A 24178-nucleotide genomic window follows, 5' to 3' on the forward strand; every position below is an offset into this window, starting at 1 on the left:
GGTATGAGGGTAAACTAGCCAATAATATAAAGGAGGAAGGTATATAAAGAGGAAAAAAATAGTCAAGGCAAATGTGGGTCCCTTGAAGACAGAAGCGGGGGAATTTATTATGGGAAACAAGGAAATGGCAGACGAGTTGAACCGGTACTTTGGATCTGTCTTCACTAAGGAAGATACAAGCAATCTCCCAGATGTTCTAGTGGCCAGAGATCCTAGGGTGACGGAGGAACTGAAGGAAATCCACATTAGGCAGGAAATGGTGTTGGGTAGACTGATGGGACTGAAGGCTGATAAATCCCCAGGGCCTGATGGTCTGCATCCCAGAGTACTTAAGGAGTTGGTGCTAGAAATTGTGGACGCATTGGTGATTATTTTCCAATGTTCTATAGATTCAGGATCAGTTCCTGTGGATTGGAGGGTAGCTAATGTTGTCCCACTTTTTAAGAAAGGAGGGAGAGAGAAAACGGGAAATTATAGACCAGTTAGTCTGACATCAGTGGTGGGGAAGATGCTGGAGTCAATTATAAAAGAGGAAATTGCGGAGCATTTGGATAGTAGTAACAGGATTGTTCCGAGTCAACATGGATTTACGAAGGGGAAATCATGCTTGACTAATCTTCTGGAATTCTTTGAGGATGCAACCAGGAAAATTGACAGGGGAGAGCCGGTGGATGTGGTGTACCTTGACTTTCAGAAAGCCTTTGACAAGGTTCCACATAGGAGATTAGTGGGCAAAATTAGAGCACATGGTATTGGAGGTAGGGTACTAACATGAATAGAAAATTGGTTGACAGACAGAAAGCAAAGAGTGGGGATAAATGGGTCCCTTTCAGAATGGCAGGCAGTAACTAGTGGCAGGCAGTAACAAGGCTCGGTGCTGGGACCGCAGCTATTTACAATATACATTAATGACTTGGATGAAGGGATTAAAAGTACCATTAGCAAATTTGCAGATGATACAAAGCTGGGTGGTAGTGTGAACTGTGAGGAAGATGCTATGAGGTTGAGGGGGACTTCGACAGGTTGTGTGAGTGGGCGGATGCATGGCAGATGCAGTTTAATGTGGATAAGTGTGAGGTTATCCACTTTGGTGGTAAGAATAGGAAGGCAGAGTATTATCTGAATGGTGTCAAGTTAGGAACAGGGGACGTACAACGAGATCTGGGTGTCCTAGTGCATCAATCACTGAAAGGAAGCATGCAGGTACAGCAGGCAGTGAAGAAAGCCAATGGAATGTTGGCCTTCATAACAAGAGGAGTTGAGTATAGGAGCAAAGAGGTCCTTCTGCAGTTGTACAGGGCCTTAGTGAGACCTTACCTGGAGTACTGTGTGCAGTTTTGGTCTCCAAATTTGAGGAAGGATATTCTTGCTATTGAGGGCGTGCAGCGTAGGTTTACTAGGTTAATTCCCGGAATGGCGGGACTATCATATGTTGAAAGACTGGAGCGACTAGGCTTGTATACACTGGAATTTAGAAAGATGAGAGGAGATCTTATCGAAACGTATAAGATTATTAAGGGGTTGGACACGTTAGAGGCAGGAAACATGTTCCCAATGTTGGGGGAGTCCAGAACAAGGGGCCACAGTTTAAGAATAAGGGGTAGGCTATTTAGAACTGAGATGAGGAAAAACGTTTTCAGTCAGAGAGTTGTGAATCTGTGGAATTCTCTGCCTCAGAAGGCAGAGGAGGCCAATTCTCTGAATGCATTCAAGAGAGAGCTGGATAGAGCTCTTAAGGATGGAGGAGTCGGGGGGTATGGGGAGAAGGCAGGAACGGGGTACTGATTAAGAATGATCAGCCATGATCACATTGAATGGCTCGAAGGGCCGAATGGCCTCCTCCTGCACCTATTGTCTATAAATGCCCATTGGAAACTCAAATAAAGGCATTCACACCCTGCTGGTTACATTTTCAAATAAATTGAATGAATATATCAAATATGATTTATCCTCATAAAAACATGTGTTTTTCGAAGTACTTTGTTATTACTACTTAAAAAACAGATTCCAGTATTTTCTCACCAACTGGTTTTAATTAACTAGCATCTGGTTCCATATTTTCTCTCTCCCACTCATGATTAGTATTATTGCGTTTGTTGTTATCCCTCTGCTGTAATCTTTTTAGAATGCTCGGAATATTGGAAGATTACAATCAGTGTGTCCATAATTTCTGCAGTTCTTTTTGTTTTGAAGCATAGTATCCAGAGGAAGCATCAGGTCCAGAGGGTTTGTCAGGCTTTAGTGTTTGATCAGTGCTTCTTATCTTTGTTGATGTGAATTAATTTAAGTTCATAGCTCCCTTTTGTCTTTGATTACGTATGATTAATAGTATGCTTTTGATGTTTCCTGCTGTGGACAGACACAAGATTTGTTTAAATCTCAGCCAGTTCCTTATTCCCCGTTATTAATTTCCCTAACCACCCTTCTAACCAATCAATTTGACTTTGCCATTCTCTTATTTTTTATGTTGAAGCTCTAACAATCTGTTTTTGTTGTAGTTGCCATTTCGTTTTCTTCCTCTTAATTTATGTTGCAGCAATTTTCTTTTTTTGGTTTCCAAGATTCACCGTCTCCTCGGGTCAATTACTTGAACATAGAACAGCATGGGAACATGCCCCTCGGTTCATGATGTCTGTGCCGAATGTGATGCCAAATTAAGTAATCCCTTCTGCCTGCACATGATCCATATCACTCCTTTCTCTGCACATCCATGCCCTAAAATCTCTTAAATGTCACTTTTCCAGTTGCTTCAATCACCAATCCTGGCAGGGCATTCCTGGCACCTGCCACTTTCTATGTAAAAAAAAAAGCATCCTGCACATACACTTTAGATTTCTCGCTCTGACCTTAAGTATATGCCCTTTAGTATTTGATATTCTACCCAGGATAAAAAGATTCTGACTATCTACCCCAGCTAAACCCCTCCTTATTTGATAAGCTTCTGTGAAGTCTCCTCTCGATTTCTGTCCCTCCAGAGAAATCTATCCTCTCTATAGCTAATATCCTCAAATCCAGATAGCATCCTGCTAAACCTCTTCTGCGCCCTCGCTTAAGCCTCCACCTCCTTTCTGCAATGGGACATCCAGAACTGCATGCAATATTTCAAATGAACCTAACCAAAATTTGATTACGTAGTAACAAGAATTCCTATCTCTTTCCACCACTACCCTCTATCTTCTATGGCTATGCCATCCCTGAATCCAAACCACTGTCATCTAGATCAGTCTACCATGCTTAACTGAAATACATGTACTGTACTGAAATACACGTAGAGTATATCCATACATGTAGAGTAGGAAAATAACTGCAGATGCTGGTACAAATCGAAGTTATCACAAAATGCTGGAGTAACTCAGCAAGTCAGGCAGCATCTCAGGAGAGAAGGAATGGGTGATGTTTCAGGTCGAGACCCTTCTTCAGACTGATGTCAGGGGAGGGGGTGGGACAAAGAAAGGATGTAGATGGAGACAGGAAGACAGTGGGAGAACTGGGAAGGGAGAGGGGAAAGAGAGGGACAGAGGAGCTATCTGAGGCACCTTCCCAGTTCTTCCACTGTCTTCCTATCATATCATATCATATCATATACATACAGCCGGAAACAGGCCTTTTCGGCCCTCCAAGTCCGTGCCGCCCAGTGATCCCCGTACATTAACACTATCCTACACCCACTAGGGACAATTTTTACATTTACATTTACATTTACATTTACATTTACATTTACCCAGCCAATTAACCTACATACCTGTATGTCTCCATCTACATCCTTTCTTTGGCCCGTCCCGTCCCCTGACATCAGTCTGAAGAAGGGTCTCGACCCAAAACGTCACCTATTCCTTCTCTCCTGAGATGCTGCCTGACCCGCTGAGTTACTCCAGCATTTTGTGATACCATACATGTAGAGAATAGCCATTATCAACTTTGTTACCTGCTCAAAACATTCATCAAGTTTCTCAGACATTATCTGATCCAGATAAAGTTTTGCTGACTGTTCCTAATTATCGCAATCTCTTCCAAATGTGAATAAATCCTATCTCTGACTAAAAGCATCCTCTTCAATGATGATGTGATACTCACTGGCCTGTAATGATTGCTACCATTAAAAATAATGTGATAGCGATTATTTTTGGTAGTTTAAAACTTGAACAACTGAAGTTATCATTTACTAAACTAGAAAGGTACAAGTATTTCCTTTATTTATTTATTTAACTGGCATTTTACATCAATACGATGTCCAATTACTCATTTGGTCATTGTCATCCACAACCACAACAAGTAATTGTCTATTTGATGCATGTATTTTTTTAATAGGAACTCTTGTGATTTTTCTGTTCTAAGTTTTGTAAAATCTGCTGCGTTTGTCATCAATGTCATCAACATTCTCTTTTGGTTGTGTTCAGTGTTTGACAAATTAATTGTGGCGTTTTCCTGCTATAACGCCATTTCACAGCCAGAGGGCTCCATCAGCTATTTAGAGAACTATTAACCATTCACTAACATGAGTGAAACAATATATTAAATTATCTCCTGCAGGTGTGTGAAAATAAATACTGCTTTGGTTTTCCTTTCGCTGCCATTAATTGAATATTCACACTAGCTTTCAGGTCATTCATTCCAATGCAATCACGAGATAGGGGTTGCAGTAGAATTTGATGGGAAGAGAACACGCAATCCACATTCCCACGCATTCTAAATAGATTAGCTATTTACGAGAGGATGCAACCTCTGTTGTACAGTGACATCTCAACTGTATATAGGTCCATCGTTATTTAATTATGACTGCTGGGTAGTTAACCAATAGACCAAGATGGCAAAGGTCCATCATGATTGAATGATGTTTAGGGGGGCTTCATTAGAAAATAAAGCTTGATAGGTTGCCTCTAATAATGAGATGGTATTGTGTAGCACTTCTCTATTCAATATCAGACGATGTTTTATGGATCTGTAAAGCTGCACTTACAATAACTATCCCAAGTGTACATTTGTAACCAGTGTGGTTATTATATAAATGTTTTAAAAAGTGGCAACATTTATTTGTATGTGCATGTTAACCATGTATAATGAAAAATGAAATAAAGAAAGGTAAGGTATTAATCATAGTTTGTGTCGTAAATGTTTTTTGCAGATATTGTTATATCTAAGGTTATAATTAGTGGGGGGTTTTGGTGACGGTATGCATACCAGCACCTCCTAACAAGTTAAAAACTAGATTTTCAAAATTAAGAATGTTTTATATTATTTAAGGATTACTGAAGTTTAATGAATATACGTTATTAATTTAAGTTGGTGGTCAGGCACTTAAACAGCTTCAGTAGCTTCTAGGTTGGCAGTCTGCCATAGACACCACAGCATGGAATGATATGCATCTCTGCATCTTTTTGTCTACAAAAAAAACACTGATTATAAGGCATTGTATTTCAGTAACTTAAATATCCTAGCGAGAAAATAATTCTGAATATTATCGATGTACGGCTCAATTTAGTGTTAGAACTGCAACCTGTGGAGTATTTAATATGACTCTTTTTGTTGATTGATAGATGATGACCCAGTCAGGATCCAAAGGAAAGCAAGGAGGTCCTTCCACTGTAGCAGGTCCACAAAAAGCCGGAAGCCAACTGGATAATATGCTGGATGAATTGCACGTTGGGCTGAATAAATTGGGAGTTGCGACTGTAGCAAAAGGAGTATGTGCTGCTTGCAAGAAACCCATAGCCGGACAGGTGAGAACTATCTATATACTAAAACTCTCATTTGTTTGTTTGTTTGTTCCTGAAATACAGCCAAAACGGTACATGATAGTGCGACAATTTTAGGCCCACCTTACTCACCGTCGTCCCTTTGATCCTAATGAAAGAAGGTTCGTTGAAATTGGTGTTATATTTTTTAAGTTATTCGCATTTTTAAGTTTAAATCTATCTCCTAGGGAGGGGGGAAGGCAAGGGGAGGGGAGGAGGAGAGAGTGCTGCAGCAATGCAGGAGAGGTTTGGGCCTAACGGGTCCACTTGGTCTAGTCAGGAATAAAAGTGATCTTCATTATTTTCTGAGGTACTCATTTTTGTTGGATGTCACAGATTTTCATGGGCCAATCTTTTTCCATGAAACAATACTGTTCAATAAAGGCTATTTGTATAGTGAAATATTTTTTTATTGAAAGAAGGGTATGAAAGACAATAAATGTTTCCAACATGTTTAATGGGTATTGTTGCAAATACAATGCAGCGTATTCCTGCTGTTGTTAAGAAGATATATTATTGACACCTTGATATCTGTTCCTTTCATCAGAAAGGCTTGTACTGTATTTCTCACATTTCCTTACGAAAACGGAATGTGGAGTCACAGTTATATAGCATGCAAATAGGTCCTTCAGGCCAACCTGTCCATGACAACCAAGTTGCTTATCTGTTTGTCCCAAATCCCTCTAAACCTTTCCTATCCATGTACATGTCCAATGTCTTTTAAACATTGTAATTGTACCTGATCCGACCGGTTCAACTCGACAACTTATGCCATGGCTACCACCCCCCTCTGTGAAAATGTTGCCCCATGGGTCCCCTAGAAATCTTTCCCCACTTTCCCTAAACCTATGTTCCCTAGTTTTAGACTCCCCTACCCTGGGAAAAGATTGACTATTCATCTTATCGATGCTCCTCATAATTTCATATATCTCTATAAGGCTACCCCTCTGCCGACAATGCGCAAGAGGAAAAAGGTCCCAGCCTATTCAGTTTATCCTTATAACTCAAGCCCTCCAGTCCTGGTCATATCAATGTGAATCTTCTCTGCATACTTTTCAGCTTAATGTCATTCTACCTATAGCTATATGACCTGAACTGCATACAATATTGCAAGTATGGCTTTACCAATATAATTTGACATCCCAACTATTGCACTCAATGTACTAAGGAAAGGCAAGCATGCAAATGTTTTTTTGTTTCAGTACCCTGTCTACTGTGTGCTACTTTCAGGGAACTTTGTACTTGTAATCCTAGGTCTCCCTGTTCTACAACACTCTCCAGTGCCATGCCATATACTGTGTAAGTTCTCCCCTGGTTTAACTTGCCAAAATGCAACACTTCACACTTGTCCGAGTTATATACCTCGAACATCCAATTGTGCAAAGCACAGGTTGTATCAATATGACTAGAAACATGATTATTGTATGATTAAGTTATTATTTAATGAAGTTGGATTGTGTGTTGTTTTTCACACTTGTAAAGACATTTAAAGAATGTTTATTCCAATGGATATGTACATATCAGTTGTGCTGTTGCAAGTAAGAATGTCATTGTTCCGTCACAGAACAGATGACAATAAATCACTCTTGACTCTTATTTTCTGTCAGGTTGTTACTGCAATGGGCCGTACCTGGCACCCCGAGCACTTTGTGTGTACCCATTGCCAAGAAGAGATTGGCTCTCGGAATTTCTTTGAGCGAGATGGACAGCCATACTGTGAGAAGGACTATCACAATCTATTCTCACCCCGTTGTTACTATTGTAATGGACCCATTTTGGATGTGAGTATCTCTGATGTCTGCAGAGTTTAGAATAGAAACAGGACACTAATTCTGTCAATGATAAGAATAAACGATGCTTGTATATACAGTAAAACCTCACTCTCCCGGGCCATGGAGGGGGGGGGGGGATGGGAGAATGGTGTCCGTGATTGCCGATTGTCTATTATAACCGAGTAAGGTATTATCATTGTATGTAATTGAAACAAAGTACTTCAGGTGGTGACTAATACACAAAAGGGCACAAAGAGCTGGAGTAACTCAGCGGGTCAGTATATATTGTTGGAGACATGGATGGGTCAGTTTATATTGTTGGAGACATGGATAGGTGACTTTGGGATCATTCTTCAGACTGGTTCATTTTTCTGAGTTACTTCAGCACATTTTTCATTGCTTCATTTTTCACTAATGGTTTCTTTCTTTTTGTGTTTTCTTGCAGAAAGTGGTGACTGCACTGGATCGAACGTGGCATCCTGAACACTTCTTCTGTGCTCAGTGTGGTGCTTTCTTTGGGCCAGATGGTATGATGCTCTCTCTGATGCGTAATGTTTTATATAGCTGGGCCATTCCAGATTTTATGTTTTCGAATTGTTCAATACAATTACTACTAAGCAATGTATTCCAGATTCCAGTGTTGACCTATCCTTGTTATGGCCAAGCCAAACATCATGTAATGCCTTTAACACAATGGAAATAGTTAAAGAGGGTTGCACTAAGAATACCATGAAATCATTGCACTACTAGCAGAGTTGTTTGGCCATCTTGATTAGTCAATTTTCAGCATTTTTACATTCTGTGTGACTTGAACAAAAATAATAGGTACTGCTCATGTACTAGGAAACATATATTGAACTTGTATGTGGGCCATACACAATGTCGTTATTTGTTCATTGCGTCGAGCATGAACCTTGGCAACTGATGGCAGCATTGTCCACTTCACTCTAGTTGTTATTAACTAAAATTACTTGTCTTCTCTAGTTGGAATAATTTTGCATCATATTTGCACAACTCTGTACATAACAATGGCAGCTTATAATAGTGGCATTTTCTGTAAGTCCCAGCCCATAATAATATTTTTTATCATCATTCTTAGTTTTATTTTCCACAGAGCGTATGTTGGTATGTCTTCAGGAATAATGACAATATCACCAAATGTTTTGCTAGGTTATGATAAGTTAGGCTGGTGTGGACACTCTTCAGTAATATCCTTCTTTTACAGGATTCCATGAAAAAGACGGGAAAGCCTATTGTCGCAAAGATTACTTTGACATGTTCGCTCCAAAGTGCGGTGGCTGTGCGCGAGCGATTCTAGAAAACTATATCTCAGCCCTCAATTCACTGTGGCACCCAGAGTGCTTTGTGTGCCGGGTAAGAGAAGCAAGGATCTGTGTTTGCTTCAGAAATTGTTGTTAAACATTAAAGTAATTAAGTCCTTAATGTTATATGTTAATAAATATGTTAGATTTTCAATGAAATTGCGCATCATGTTGTGTTAGAACAGAGATTAAGTAGTTAATTGGATAGCAGGAATGATGCTGCATTCTGTTGAAGTGTGGGGGTTTATTGAATCTGCAGAGTAGTTTAAATCCACGTCAGCATTTGATATCAAAGCGAGTACAACTTTGGGTAGTAACAAAAACTCATCATTAGGTGACTTTTAAAGCTGCATAACTAGACATGGAATATTAAATTCATCACTTTCTCGTGTGTGCCAGAATTATCTCGGGAAATCATTACAGCACGTCAGAAAGGCGACTACTCAGTCCTACCAATTGTTGCATAATTGAATTTGCAAACATTGATGTGCCAACCAGAGATAGATACAAAGTGCTGGAGTAACTCAAAACGGGTCAAGCAGCATCTCTGGAGGAAAAGGATAGGTGACGTTTTCGATTGGGCCTTTTGTAAGACTGAAAGTAGGGGACCCGAAACGTCACCTATCCTTTTCCTTCCGAAATGCTGCCTGACCCACTGAGTTGCTCTGGCACTTTGTGTCTTATCAGCATCTGCAGTTCTTTGTTACTATGGCCTGCCAACAAAGCTTGCTAATCTCAAGGGGCAAGTAAAGAGGAATCTGAATTATAATTATGCCAAAACTGCTTTGTTACTATCCCTTGTTTACTGATGACTGTTCCCAATTTCGCACATATCTTGACAGCTGGAACCAAGCAAATCAACATGATAAATATGTGTGATCAATCAAGAGCAAAAATAGATTACAATGTACTTTTAGCCATCCAGTATCCATGGGAAATGGAAGCTACCTGTTACGTGAATATGCTGGTTCCACGAGACTTGCCAAACAAAACCCACTGATATTCTCGACCGGAAACTTTAAATAAATTGCAGAACCAAATGTCATCTCCTTACTTCTTATAAATAACATTATTCCATAAAATTGTAAGAATGCAGAACTCTTCTGGGAGAAGGCAGTCAGTTCTAGCTCTTGTGAGCAACTATTCACATGAGATGGAGCATCAACTAGGCTGTGAAAACTCAAAGCATCTTTCACCAGTTGAATCCATAGCTGTAATGATTGTCAACTTAGCTGTTGTGACAGAGGTTAGAGCTTCCACTGTTGTGCATATATTGGGTGACTTGAGCCTGTACTGCAACGGAGGGTAAATCTCTGCTGCAGGGTGCTGCGTCATTAATTGTGTGTGCACAATTGGCATGGAACGGATCACCACTTACATGCTGGAAAGAATAGGTTCCAGATCTCACACAAAGAAGTGAGCACGGTTGGAAATTCATTTTGCAGTTGTAGAATATTTAACATCAAAAGCTCAAGACCTCATGCTCCTCGATATCTTGGATAGGTATTCAAACAGGTTAGGTCTTTCCCCCAGAATATGCATGTGCATATTCATCAGCCTAATCTGCAGGCTATCCTATTATTGCTCTCATCTGTCTCCAGCAAAACAGAACCGGTCTATAAAATGCCCTCACATCTGTTAATTTTTCCTTGGCCTGACTAAAGATTACTTTTTCCTGGTGTCTCACTTTGGACAAATTAGCCTGTACCATCTACGATGTAGCAGGATCTGAGCTAATGCGCCAATCCCCTCAGCTGATATGGCTGGATTAATAAAAATAATAACAAAATCTGTTTTGTTTCACCTCCACTATGTTGTCACAGCTTCATTCCACATGCAGTCCTGGTCACTACTTCTAGGTCTGCCAAAAATGAACTTCTTGTGCCATTAGATATTCCTTTTGTGCATGTTGGGACTAGCCTAGGATGCTCAGCCTTGTCCCCGCACCACTTTATTGGCTCAACAGGAAAATTGTCATCTACATTTTCCTTTGAATATGGAACTGTTGGTAAGCCTGCCTTGTAGCTTTGCATACTTAATCTCAGCTATACCTATAATAATTTGCATCTCATTTCACTCACTCACCCACATGTTGATGATCTATGTTACTCCTGAATTGCTTACAATTAATTTTAATGTCTGTTCTTTTTCAAATCCTTTGGCTACATCTCCACCTGCAAACCTTGAACATTTCTATACCTCAAATTTTATCTATTTTCGTTGCTCTATCATTATTGCTTATGCCCACCTGTCTTGGTCCTAAGCTTTGAAAACTCTCCACAGCTTCAACTTTGTTTTTGTTTTATTTCAGATCTTCACTAACATAACAGTCACACAACCAGAATTGATATAATGCCCTTAAACTAGAAATATCCTAAGAATTAGCACTTGTATTCAGAAACAGACACAGTTTGTTACAATACACCACAATAAAAAAATACAACAAAAGGAGACTGCAGCTCATAAGTAGTCCGGTTCTTTTAGAAAAGTATTTTAAAGAATTTTGTTCCCAAGCAGACTAACCAATTTTCAATTTCTTTTGTGCAATGTGCCCAATTCATGAGCTGTTTTAGTTGTGATTTTATTCTGCGCATTGGGTTGTCATCACATTATATGTACGGCAAAATATTGTTTTCCTTTTGCTTTAATATGAGCAATATTTAACACCAGTGATTCTTGTCATTTTGTTTAACCAACCTCTGATATCTACATAACCTTTGATTTTTACAGGTAAACTAAAGAGGAGGGGGGAAAAAATAACTTGGGTGGTATTTCTGACATTTTTAATAAAAATTGTGGACGTCTGTTTAAGTTGCACAAGAAAGAGGGGCTGAATACCTTGCCCCTCTTGTAGAATAATATCTTGTAGAAATATTTTAAGAAGAGACTTCCATAGCAATATTGATTCTGAAGAAGGGTCTCGACCCGAAACGTCACCCATTCCTCTCCTGAGATGCTGCCTGACCTGCTGAGTTACTCCAGCATTTTGTGAATAAATACCTTCGATTTGTACCAGCATCTGCAGTTATTTTCTTACACTATCCAGAGCAGTATTAATCTGTTCATGGAATTGTGATGTCAGTTTATATTCTAAGCATTTTGGGATGACACAGATGTTGAACTGAAATAAAAACATTTGCAACATTTATTTCTGACAGTGACTGAAAAAAGTGAAACTCCTCGACACAAGATTTTAAGATTTGTAAGATTTCCCTCCACCTAACTCCAAGAGATCAATTGTTGAACAGTTTCAGGACAGTTCAAACATAATAATATCCTAACCCTCAGTTTTGCCATGTGTACATGGCATTGCTGATTACTTTGTACAGGGCATTGCTGATAAACTGAGGGTATGCATATCTGAAAATAATTTATAAATCCTTCTTGGTAAAGTCTATTTTTTTCTGTTTCATTTACAGGAATGTTTCACCCCATTCATAAATGGCAGCTTTTTTGAACATGAGGGTCAGCCGTATTGCGAGATGCATTACCATGAGCGTCGCAACTCACTGTGCTCTGGATGTCAGAAGCCTATCACAGGCCGCTGTATCACTGCTATGGGAAAGAAGTTCCACCCAGAGCATTTTGTCTGTGCCTTCTGCTTGAAACAGCTCAACAAGGGCACCTTCAAAGAGCAGAATGACAAGCCCTATTGTCACAACTGCTTTATCAAGCTCTTCTGTTAGATTCATCCCACCAGCCACCCCTCCAGTTCAATCATTCCTCTACTTCCACAAATTCACATTCAGGCACATGATCCCAATGGAACAGAAATTCTCCAGCTTTTAGGGGTAATACAGATCTTGGACTAAAATAACAAACAATTTATTTGTGTATCTCCTCTTACCTACAGTAACTGAGAAAAAAGAAATTCCTCTAGATGAGGTGTTGAAAGTGCCATATTTTCCTCAATCCTACCCCACAACCTATAGGTGATTAACTTCATGCTAACAGCCATCTGTGGCTGGTTGAGGAGCTGTCAGATTCAATGACTTGAACCCAAATCAGCAGTGAAAAATTACCAGTGGTTTCTATCCAGCTCAGTTCTTGTTTAATTATATATTTTTTTAAACTGCATTTTAATATTGAATCCTCACAGACACCAACCCCAAGAGTGCATATATATTAAGGCTTTTTCTTTGTCGAAGAGGTAAACAAAACAATGAATATATAATTGCAGTTAAAACAATTCCCTGAATGGTTTGGTAAAACTAACTTGGTAAAACTACAACAGAACAATCCTCTAAAGGAACCCGGTTGAACTGACAATAAATCTACGGAGAACTATATAAAACAGATGATGTTGCTGGAAAGCAAAAGTATTTTTATGAGAAATGTCTCTGTTGCACACCAGTGTTTCCTTGATGTCAGTAAAGCCTTTGACTAACTGAAGCAATAATATTTCTTAGCAATGGTCACAATCGCACTTCCTGTTTGGTACACAGGGAAGTTTCCTTTGGTAAATGTATTTGATAGAACTTTTACAGGTCTGTAACCTTTTTATCCTCCACTTTCAGTTACCTGAAGAGTTCATAATTCTGAGCTTTCATGTCAGAGTTATGTGATTTTAAAATCATGACAACCACTTTTTGTAAGCCACACATCACATGTAGGTGATGCAAGTAATTTTTGTGCTTTCTTACAAAAATAATGACTAATTCTTACATGGAAATTTAAAGGACTGTTAGATGGGACACTGCCTGTTCACTTTTATAGCACAAGAACGGTTTTAACCTTTGGGGCACATCTTTACCTAATGTCTGTGAACAGAACATTTTCAATTGTGAGCCTGCTGTATTTTTTATCAACTCTCTTGCCTAATTTGCCAATAATTTATCTTTATATGATATGTCTTAATTCCTGCTGTTGAGCTTTTGGGTCTTCCCACCTAATGTGTTGCAATATTTTGTCTGTCATCCTATGAGTAATTCAGTTTTAAGAAAAAACAGTGGTAACACCTGAGGTCAGAAGCTTTTTAGTGCCATTTTAACTGGTCACATTCTGATAAATTGAAGCCTCACTAGTGTTTACAATGCATTGGATCCAGTCTGCCATTAAACCAAAGGGAATCCCTCAAGAATGAGTGAAATTGTTTTAAGGAAATAATCCTGATTCTTTCCTCTGATCAATAATAATCACTTTTGTTTGACTACATCTTTGTACATCTTTTAATCATGCCTTATACAATCTCATATATAATCTCATGGTTTTTGCCAATAAAAGTGCTTTTCATTTTATTTTAAGACTTCATTTGACTTTTTTTCTTTTGAAAGATCTAAATTAGCCGTATGTTTTTCCAAATGTTATTTTGAAATTCTCCAGCTGGGTGCTAATGGATTATTTTATTTTTTTAACTGAGTGAACCAGATGAAGAAGCTTTGGTTGTAAAGTAAGATATCACTAAATTATGGGCGGCGCGGTAGTGCAGTGGTAGAGTTGCTACCTTATAGCGCCAGAGACCCGGGGTCGATCCTGACTACGGGTACAGAGTTTGTAAGTTCTCCCCGTGACCTGTGTGGGTTTTCTCCTGGATCTCCGGTTTCTTCCAACACCTCAAGGACGTACAGGTTTGTAGATTAATTGGTGTAAAATTGTAAATTGTCCCTAGCGTGTGGGGATTAATGTTAATGTGCAGCAAGCGCTGGTCGGCGCAGACTCTGTGGGCCGAAGGGCCTTTTTCCATGCTGTATCTCTGAATTAAACTAAACTAAACTTGAAGAGTCAGTGAAAATATGAGGTAAATCTCGAGGCCAAGCTTGAAAAAGAGAAAACTTAGAGTAAAATAATTTTGGAGAATGTACATCAATGGGAGACTATGCAATGAAGCCTGTTATCAACAAAGAAATTTCAAATCCAGTAATAACTTTTTTAATGTAAAAAATGGCTTCAGTCTAGAATATGCTACCAATGGAATATACATATTTTAGAGATCATTTAAAATAAACTAGGTAGGTACATGAGAGAGAAAGGAGCTAAATGATTGAACCAATATGCAAATCGGATTTGATGAAATCATATGAGAGGCCGTTCACATAGACATCAATGTTATACAGAATATAAAGAGTACATTTAATGGAGTATTACGAGCCTTAAAAGAATAATTGAGGATCAACTGTTCATCAACAGCAGCATAATTTGGAATCAGTTGTAAGAAAGAGTAGGGAAGGATGGAAGGGAGATATTGGTCAACAATCAGTCAGCTTGCTTTTTCTCATATCTTCTCCCATGAATGCAAATTGGTGCAAGACAACCCCGCAGAGAAGAGCAGTGATCCATTCCTCACATGGAAATACTAGAATGCTGAGGTATGTAGAGACGAAAGGAATGTTTGGCATTAAAGAGTGGACCAAGCTATTTGAAGACGTCTGTGGAAACTCATAAATTTGGAATTTCATTTGATTTCAATGAATGCCCATTGCAGTAAGTGAAGTGTCTCAAAACATTTTATACCTGGGAATGGAATCAAGGTAGAAAATGAATTAGTGTGAGAAGGTTATATTCATGGTTGTCAAAAAAAGTTTGCAAAATAGAAACTAAGGCGACTGGACAGAGACAATGAGATCCTGGTACTTCTTTCCCAAGAGTGCAGTGGGATCACTTTCACCAGAAAAACTGCAATAGTTCCTGAGTAATTGTAATAGGGCAATAAATGCTGGTCTTGCCAGCAATGCCTAAAAAAAGATGAATCAAGAAATGAAGAATTGCAGAGTATTGGAACATACTGAAAGAACCAGTGAGAGGTGTAAGAAGCACACCAGAATTGATGTCATTTGGAACTGGGGCAAGAAACTGCTGGGATATAAAAATTATGTCCAAAGAATGTGGAGTCATAGTGATACAGTGTAGAAACAGGTCCTTCGGCCCAACTTGCCCACACCATCCAACATGTCGCAGCTACACTAGTCCCACCTGCCTGCGCTTGGTCCATATCCCTCCTAGCCTGTCCTTTCCATGAACCTATCTGACTTTTTCTTAAACGTTGGGATATTCCCAGCCTCAACTACCTCCTCTGGCAGCTTGTTCCATACACTTTGAGGGGTAACTTTGTGTGAAAAAGTTACCCCTCAGATTCGTATTAAATCTTTTCCCCTTCACCTTGAACTTATGTACTCTGGTCCTTAATTCCCCTACTCTGGGCAAGAGATTCTGTGCATCTACCCGATTAATTCCTCTCATGATTTTATACACCTCTATAAGATCATTCCTCATCCTCCTGTGGAGTCTTTGGAAAGGGTATAGAGGAGTTTTACCAGAATGATGCCTGGAATAACTACAGGGAAAGGTTGGAGACTTGAATTGTTTTCTCTGGAACACTAGAGGTTGCGGGGAAACCTGATAGAAGTGTATAAAATTATGAAAGAGTAGACAGTCAGAACCTTTTTCCCAGGATGGAAAAAATCAAACACTAAAAGCCGTAGCTTTAAAGTGAGAGGGGCAAAGTTTAAGGAAGATGTGCGGGGAAGTTTTTACACAGACAATGGTGAGTGCCTGGAACGCACTGCCAGGGATGGTGGTTGAGTCAGATACGATAGTGACATATGAGATTTTTGAATAGGTATATGGGTTTGGAGGGATTAAGTGCAAACGAATAGGAGTTGGTCTTGGTATTATGTTTGGTATGGATATTGTGGGCTGAAAAGCCTGTTCTTGTGCTGTACTGTTCTATGACCCAGGTGGGGTAAACGAAGAATTTATTTCACGTGGTGGTGAAGTCACTAACTAAAGAAGCAGAAGTTGAAATTAATTGGTAGAAGATTAGAGGGGAGTTGAGAGTAAAAAAAAAAGAATTCAGTTAGTGGTGGGTGCTTTTGTATTAATTCCTTGAACATTTAGCAGAGGCAGAAATCTTCGACAGATTTACAAAGTACCAGGATGAGCATTTTACAAGATGCAGGCTACTGGGCTTGCAACCAAAGGCAGAGTAGTGGTAGGAATCTAAAGTATAAATGGTATGGACTCAATAGGATAAATGGCAGTTTCCTGTGCTGTAACTGACATAATTTTATGTCAAAGGTAAGAAATTATCACTCTTAGTTTTAATTACGGCATCACCCAATGATTAAAAATGAGTATTTTCCAATTTGTAGCACCCTGCACTTAATGGCATTGAAATGTATCTCGCCTGCTTTTGCAGTTCTTGAGTGGCTGATTATTTTACCACCACCACCGAAATGACATTTCTATACTGTAACTGCACCAGAAATGTCTACAGATTTTTTGAAAATGTTAATGCCAAAGAAGATTATACCAGAAAATCAGGAGGGCACTATAATTTTTCACTGGTGGCTTTAATTATGGAAGCTTTCAATAAAGAGAACCATCATTTTTGGCATCCCATCAAAAGGAATGGAACTCAAGAAATTGTGATTCATTCATTGGATGATACAGAATCTGAATTAAGTCAATGGACATCAGTCAAATCATCAACAAAGTATTGATGGGGTTGAATTATGAAAGAGCAAATCATTAATCTGGAGATTAATGAAGGGTTGGGTAAAAACATACGCATTTCGGATTTGCTGTGTATGTTACCAATCCCACATCCCTAGTTTGGCACCTCCCAATTATTAAATGAGAATTTTCCAATTTGTAGCACCCTGCACTTAATGGTATTGAAATGTGTCTTACCTGCTTTTATAGTTCTTAAGCAGCTGATTATTTTACCACCATCTACAAAATGACAAGACATTTCTAGACTGCACCAGAAATTTCTACAGATTTTTACATTTTATTTTAGTGCCAAAGAAAGATATAATAGAAAATCAGGAGGGCACTATAATTTTTCTACCCATAGTGTTCTCAATGCTTTGCAAGTAGTGAAGTTTGCCAGTGCTAAGAAACAAATCGGAGGATAAAAGGAGATGAGATAGTTTGTTTTGACAGTCTCCTGTCTTATAAATAATTTCAAACTGATCCTCATATCCCGGTATCGTGATACTATGCATCAGAATGGTTGAAAATGTAAAGACACATCTTATTTTAAACAGTTTGCAATAAAATGTTTCCCCAATATTTGAAAATCAATTTGAATGTACAAAAAAGTAACACATGAATACCAATGCCAAATCTGATCCAATATATGTGATTGAACCAATATATGTGATGCTTTTTGGAAAGCTGATAATTTGATATTTATGGAAATTCTTATAGAAATGTAATACTCTTTGTAATTATAACATTTTAATAATAATCTTGTTTAAATTGCTTGCTCAAATGTTTTCCAAGCTGTGCAATCTCAGTAGTGTGTTTTCAAGAACAATTGATTTTTGGGACAAGGAAGGTTTGTATATTGAGCAGGCAAATGCATTTCAGATTAATTTTATGACTATTATATAGGCAGAACAAATAAAATTTTTGCAAACCTCCTTTTTTGGTGACGTATATAAATGACGGACATAAATGTGGGTGGGTTGGTTAGTTTGCAGGCCACATCAAAATTGCTGGCATCACGGACAGTGAACAAGGCTGTTGGTATACAGTGGCATGTAGATCATCTACAGAATAGTTGATGTTGCTTAATCTGAGCTCGTGCGACACTTTCAGAGGTCGAATATAAAGGGAAACGGTTGATGGCAAAACACCTAACAGCAATGATGTGCGGAGAGATCTTGGGGACAGGGCCAATAGCTTATTGAAAGTGGCAACACAAATGATAAATGCGTATGGTAAGCTTGCCTTCATTGGTTGCCGTATCGAATATTGAGTCTGGAAGTCATGATGCAGTATTTGGAGTATCGTGTGCAGTTCAGGTCACCCCATTACAGGAAGGATGTGGAGGCTTTGGAGAGGGTGCAAAAGAGGTTAACCATAATGTTTCCTGGATTGGTGGGTTACAGCTACAAGGAGAAGTACAAAATTGTAATGTTTTCTCTGGAACACTGGAGGTTGAGGGGAGACCTGATAGAAGTGTGTAATTTTATGAGAGGCAAGGATAGAGTAAGCGGTCAGAAAGTTGTTCCCAGGATGGAAATGTCAAGGACTAGAGGGCATAGCTTTCAGGTGAGATGGGCAAGGAGATGTGCGGGGCAAGGTTTTTGCACAGGGTGGTGGGTGCCTGGAATCTGCTGCCAGGGATGGTGGTGAAGACAAATACAAGACGTACATTTAAGAGGTTTCCAGATAAGCACATGGATATGGAGGGATATTGATCATGTACAGGCAAATGAGATTAAGTTATCTTGTTATCATGGTATCACAAAATGCTGGAGTAACTCAGCAGGTCAGGCAGCATCTCAGGAGCGAAGGAATGGGTGACGTTTCAGGTCGCGACCCATCTTCAGACTGATGTCAGGGGGGCGGGACAAAGGAAGGATATAGATGGAGACAGGAAGATAGAGGGAGAACTGGGAAGGGGGAGGGGAAGAGAGGGACAGAGGAACTATCTAAAGTTGGAGAAGTCAATGTTCATACTGCTGGGCTGCAAGCTGCCCTAGCAAAATTTGAGGTACTGTTCTTCCAATTTCTGGTGGCCCTCACTATGGCACTGGAGGAGGCGCATGACAGAAAGGTCAGATTGGGAGTGGGATGGGGAGTTGAAGTGCTCAGCCACCGGGAGATCAGGTTAGTTAAGGTGGACTGAGCGAAGGTGTTGAGCGAAACGATCGCCGAGCCTGCGTTTGGTTTCGCTGATGTAAAGAAGTTGGCATCTAGAGCAGCGGGATACAATAGATGAGGTTGGAGGAGGTGCAGGTGAACCTCTGTCTCACCTGGAAAGACTTTGGGTCCTTGGATGGAGTTGAGGGGGGAGGTAAAGGGACAGATGTTGCATCTCCTGCGGTTGCAGGGGAAAGTGCCCATGGATGGGGTTGTTTGGGTAGGAAGGGACGAGTGGACCAGGGAGTTACAGAGGGAATGGTCTCTGCGGAATGCAGAAAGGGGAGGGGATGGGAAGATGTGGCTAGTAGTGGGGTCCCGTTGGAGGTGGCGGAAATGTTGGAGGATGATTTGTTGGATACGCTGGCTGATGGGGTGGAAGGTGAGAACGAGGGGGATTCTGTCCTTGTTACGAATGGGGGGAGGGGGAGCAGAGCTGCGGGATATAGAAGCCCTAGTGAGAGCCTCATCTATAATGGAAGAGGGGAAGCCCCGTTTCCTGAAGAATGAGGACATTAAAAAGCCTTTTAATTGCCATTATCATATCTGCTTCCACCACCACCCTGGCAAACATTACAGGCAGCCAAGAGCCACTGTAAAAAAAAAACTTTCCCCGCTCATTTCCTCTTAAACTTTGCCCCTCTCATCTTAATGCCCTCTCGTCTTTGACTTTTATCACTATGGGAGAAGGTTCTGACTATCTACCCTATCTATGCATCATAATTTTCTTCCATCTGGTCTCCCATCAGCCTCCAACGCTTAAGAGAAAACTATCCAAGTTTGTCCAACCTCTTTTCGCTAATACACACTAATCCGTGCAGCATTCTGGTAAACCTCTACTGCACCCTCTCCAAAGGCTTCACATCTTTCCTGTAATGGGGCGAGTAGACTGTACACAATACTCCAAATTTGGCCTAAACAAAATCAGATAAATATGCAATATGATTTACTGACTTTTATACTCATTGACTCGAATGGATAGAAAATTGGTTGGCAGACAGGAAGCAAAGAGTAGGAGTAAACGGGTTCTTTTCAGAATGGCAGGCAATGGCGAGTGGAGTGCCGCAAGGCTCGGTGTTGGGGCCGCAACTGTTTACCATATATATTAATGATTTGGAAGAGGGAATTAGAAGCAACACTAGCAAGTTTGCGGATACAAAGCTGGGTGGCAGTGTAAACTGTGAAGAGGATGTTCAGAGGTTGCAGGGTGACCTGGACAGGTTGCGTGAGTGGGCAATGCGTGGCAGATGCAGCATATTATAGATAAATGTGTGGTTATCCGGCAAAAACAAGGAGGCAGATTATTATCTCAATGGAGTTAGGTTAGGTAAGGGGGAGGTGCAGCGAGACCTGTGTGTCCTTGTACACCAGTCACTGAACGTTGGCGTGCAGGTACAGCAGGCAATGAAGAAAGCTAAAGGAACGTTGGCCTTCATAACAAGAGGATTTCAGTATAAGAGTAAAGAGGTTCTTCTGCAGTTGTATAGGGCCCTGGTAAGACCACATCTGGAATATTGTGTGCAGTTTTGGTCTCCTAATTTGAGGAAGGACATCCTTGTAATTGAGGCAGTGCAGCATAGGTTCACGAGATTGATCCCTGGGATGGCGGGACTGTCATATGAGGAGAGATTGAAAAGACTGGGCTTGTATTCACTGGAGTTTAGAAGGATGAGAGGGGATCTTATAGAAACATATAAAATTATAAAAGGACTGGACAAGCTAGATGCAGGAAAAATGTTCCCAATGTTGGGCGAGTCCAGAACAAGGGGCCATGGTCTTAGAATAAAGGGGAGGCCATTTAAAACAGGTGAGAAAAAACTTTTTCACCCAGAGAGTTGTGAATTTGTGGAATTCTCTGCCACAGAGGGCAGTGGAGGCCAAATCACTGGATGGATTTAAGAGAGAGTTGGGTAGAGCTCTAGGGGCTAGTGGAATCAAGGGATATGGGGAGAAGGCAGGCACGGGTTATTGATTGTGGACAATCAGCCATGATCACAATGAATGGCGGTGCTGGCTCGAAGGGGTGAATGGCCTCCTCCTGCACCTATTTTCTATGTTTCTAACTATTAAGAGGTGAAAACAGGATGATATCTAAGACATCAAGGTCCAGGGAACCATCAGCCATGATCGCAATGAATGGTGGTTTTGGCTCAAAGGGCCAAATGGCCTCCTCCTGCACCTATTTTCTATGTTTCTATGACTGATGAAGGCAAGAGTACAGTATGCCTTCTTTACCACTCTATTTACTTGCATTGCCACTTTGAAGGAGCTATGGATTTTGATTCCAAGATCCTCTGCATACTTATGCTGTTAAGGGTGTTGTCATTAAATGAATACTTTTCCCTGCATTCAACCCCCAAAAGTGCAACACTGACAATTGTTTGGATTAAACTCCATCTGCCATTTCTCTGCCCATTTCTCTTGTATGTCCTCCTGTATACTTTGGCAATCACAGAGTCATACACCACAGAAACAGGTCCTTCGGCCCAACTTGTCCTTGCCGACCGAGATGCCTAATCTAAGTTAATCCCACTTGCCCAAGTTTGGCACTATATTTTAATTGCACTGAATGTCCTACTCTTTATCCTGAACATGTACACAGTGGACACCTCGAGTGTAATCATGTATAGTCTTTTTGTTGACGGGGTAGCATGCACTAAAAGCTTTCCACTGTACCTCTGTACATATGACAATAATAAACAAACCTTTTCCTATCCAGGTACCTGTGCAATCACCATTTCTGTTCCACTCATGATTTTATACACTAATATAAAGTCACCCCTCGGCCTCCTGCACTCCAGGGAAAAAAGTCCTTCCTCACTGTTTAGTTTCAACTTTAATGTTGTTTGCAAACTTACTCGCCAACCCATCTACATTTACACTTTAATTCATCTTCATTTTTTGGGTTTATTAGTTCATTTCTATTTTAATTTATTTTTATATTCATTTGTATTTATTTATCATTAATTTATAGAATGCCATAACAAGAAAAGCTGCCTGACACTAACTCTTTGGTTTAATAATTTGATGATATTTGTATTACCAGCAGCTTGATCTTGGTTTCTTATTGTTCAATTATCTCAAGAAACTGACTGAAAAAGATTCTGAGACGTGGTACAGGAAGTGTTTTTTGATTAAACTTTAAGATGTAGATAATAAGCCTGATTTTGAACACAGGACATGATCCCTCTTCGTTCAGATAATGTGGTTGTGCATGAAGAGACAGCATGCTGTATAAATCAGCTGTTAAGTGTTGCAGTCACTGGATTTCTGAGTAATTAATTGGAGATTGTGGGAGGAAGATTTCATACTAGACTAAGATGACTAAACCAAAGCAGACAAAAATAAAGAGGTCTCCTTGGCCACAGGGGGAGATAACATTATATGTTAAAGCCCCCTTATTAGCCTCTGGAGTATATCTTGGATGGATTTTAGGTAGATTGCAACTCAGCTAGAAATGAAAGAGCATTCCATTACTGTTTCTTTATATGCAAACAGCAGAAAGGTGATCCTTTGATACTTACTTGATAGAGCTAAAATTGTTTGCGGATATTTCTGATTTGACATACTTGCTCACGGAGGATCAAATTATTTGTGGAATTTAGCAGTGTTGCCTGAGGGGATGCTAACTGCATGAGAAGACGTTAACTCAAAAATGTGTCTAGATATGTGAAGGCGGGCAGTTAACCAAAACTAGAAGAGGTGTTGAATGACTGACAACAGGAATTGGTAAAGTACCAGATGAAGAATTTGTGCTAGTACCTCTACTTTTCCAGCGGCTTCAAAAGATTTGGCAACAAGCTTCTACAGGTGTACACTGTAAAATATACTGACATTGTATTATGGTCTGTTATGGCAAATTCAACACACAGGAACAAGGGCCTGCAGAACGTGTTAGCTGAGCATGGTGCATCATAGGCACAACTTTCCCCACTATCGATAGCATTTACGTGAGGCGCTGCATCAAGAGCGTGACATCTATCATCAAGGATCTCCATCCTTTGGGCCATGCCACTTCTCGCTGCTACCATTGGCAGGAGGTACAGAAGCTTGAAGTCCCACATTACCAGCTTCAGGAACAGCTGTCTTCCTACAACCATTCGGTTCTTGAACTGACCTACACAACCCCCATCCTATCTTAGCAAGGGAACACCATGAACCACCTCATGTACTACCATTTATTCACAAAATGCTGGAGTAAATCAGCAGGTCAGGCAGCATCTCAGGAGATAAGGAATGGGTAATGTTTTGGGTCGAGACCCTTCTTCAGACTACCTTGTACTACCATGATTTGTTTCCTGATTGTATTTTCCCACTAATGTCTTTTCCTTTTCACTGTCTTGTATAACTTATGTTTTGTGTGTTTGTCCATGTGCCTGTGAGGCAGCTGCAAGCAAGATGGTTCACTGTACCTGTTCCTGTCCATACGTGCATTTGAATAAACTCAACTTGACTGTTGTAAATTGATGCCACTCTTTTGACTTTATCCTTATCTTAAAGAATATTTGTCATCAACCCTTCTTCAAAAAATTATTGCAAGTGTTGTTGCTTTTCAGAAGTCTGTGTTTTTTCTGTAGCCTCTTATGATATTAAATGGAGAAATAAAATGTCTTCTACAAAATATAATATGTTGTATGTGATGTGTTCCAGAATGGGACTGCATAGTCCATGACCTGTGTGGATCCCGTGAAACTGTCAAAAAAAGGTTGAATCCATGGAGCTATAGAGTTAGAGATTAAATATTTGTTCCAGCATTAGA

The 24178-nt window shown here is 39.9% G+C and overlaps 1 protein-coding gene across 2 annotated transcripts in view; it reads left to right on the forward strand.

The window, feature by feature from the left end:
* The window catches only part of LOC144605743 (paxillin-like), a 112446-nt gene extending 98400 nt beyond the window's left edge, over positions 1-14046 (forward strand). For both annotated transcript variants that reach the window (XM_078421259.1, XM_078421258.1), the window contains exons 8-12: positions 5535-5717; positions 7340-7513; positions 7950-8031; positions 8730-8878; positions 12246-14046. In XM_078421259.1, the coding sequence (XP_078277385.1) occupies positions 5535-5717; positions 7340-7513; positions 7950-8031; positions 8730-8878; positions 12246-12512 (855 nt within the window). In that variant the 3' untranslated portion in view covers positions 12513-14046. The remainder of the gene's footprint in view (positions 1-5534; positions 5718-7339; positions 7514-7949; positions 8032-8729; positions 8879-12245) is intronic.
* The last annotated feature ends 10132 nt before the right edge of the window (positions 14047-24178 follow it).

This window comes from Rhinoraja longicauda, chromosome 25 (assembly GCF_053455715.1).
Source record: "Rhinoraja longicauda isolate Sanriku21f chromosome 25, sRhiLon1.1, whole genome shotgun sequence".
NCBI classification, from domain to species: domain Eukaryota; kingdom Metazoa; phylum Chordata; class Chondrichthyes; order Rajiformes; family Arhynchobatidae; genus Rhinoraja; species Rhinoraja longicauda.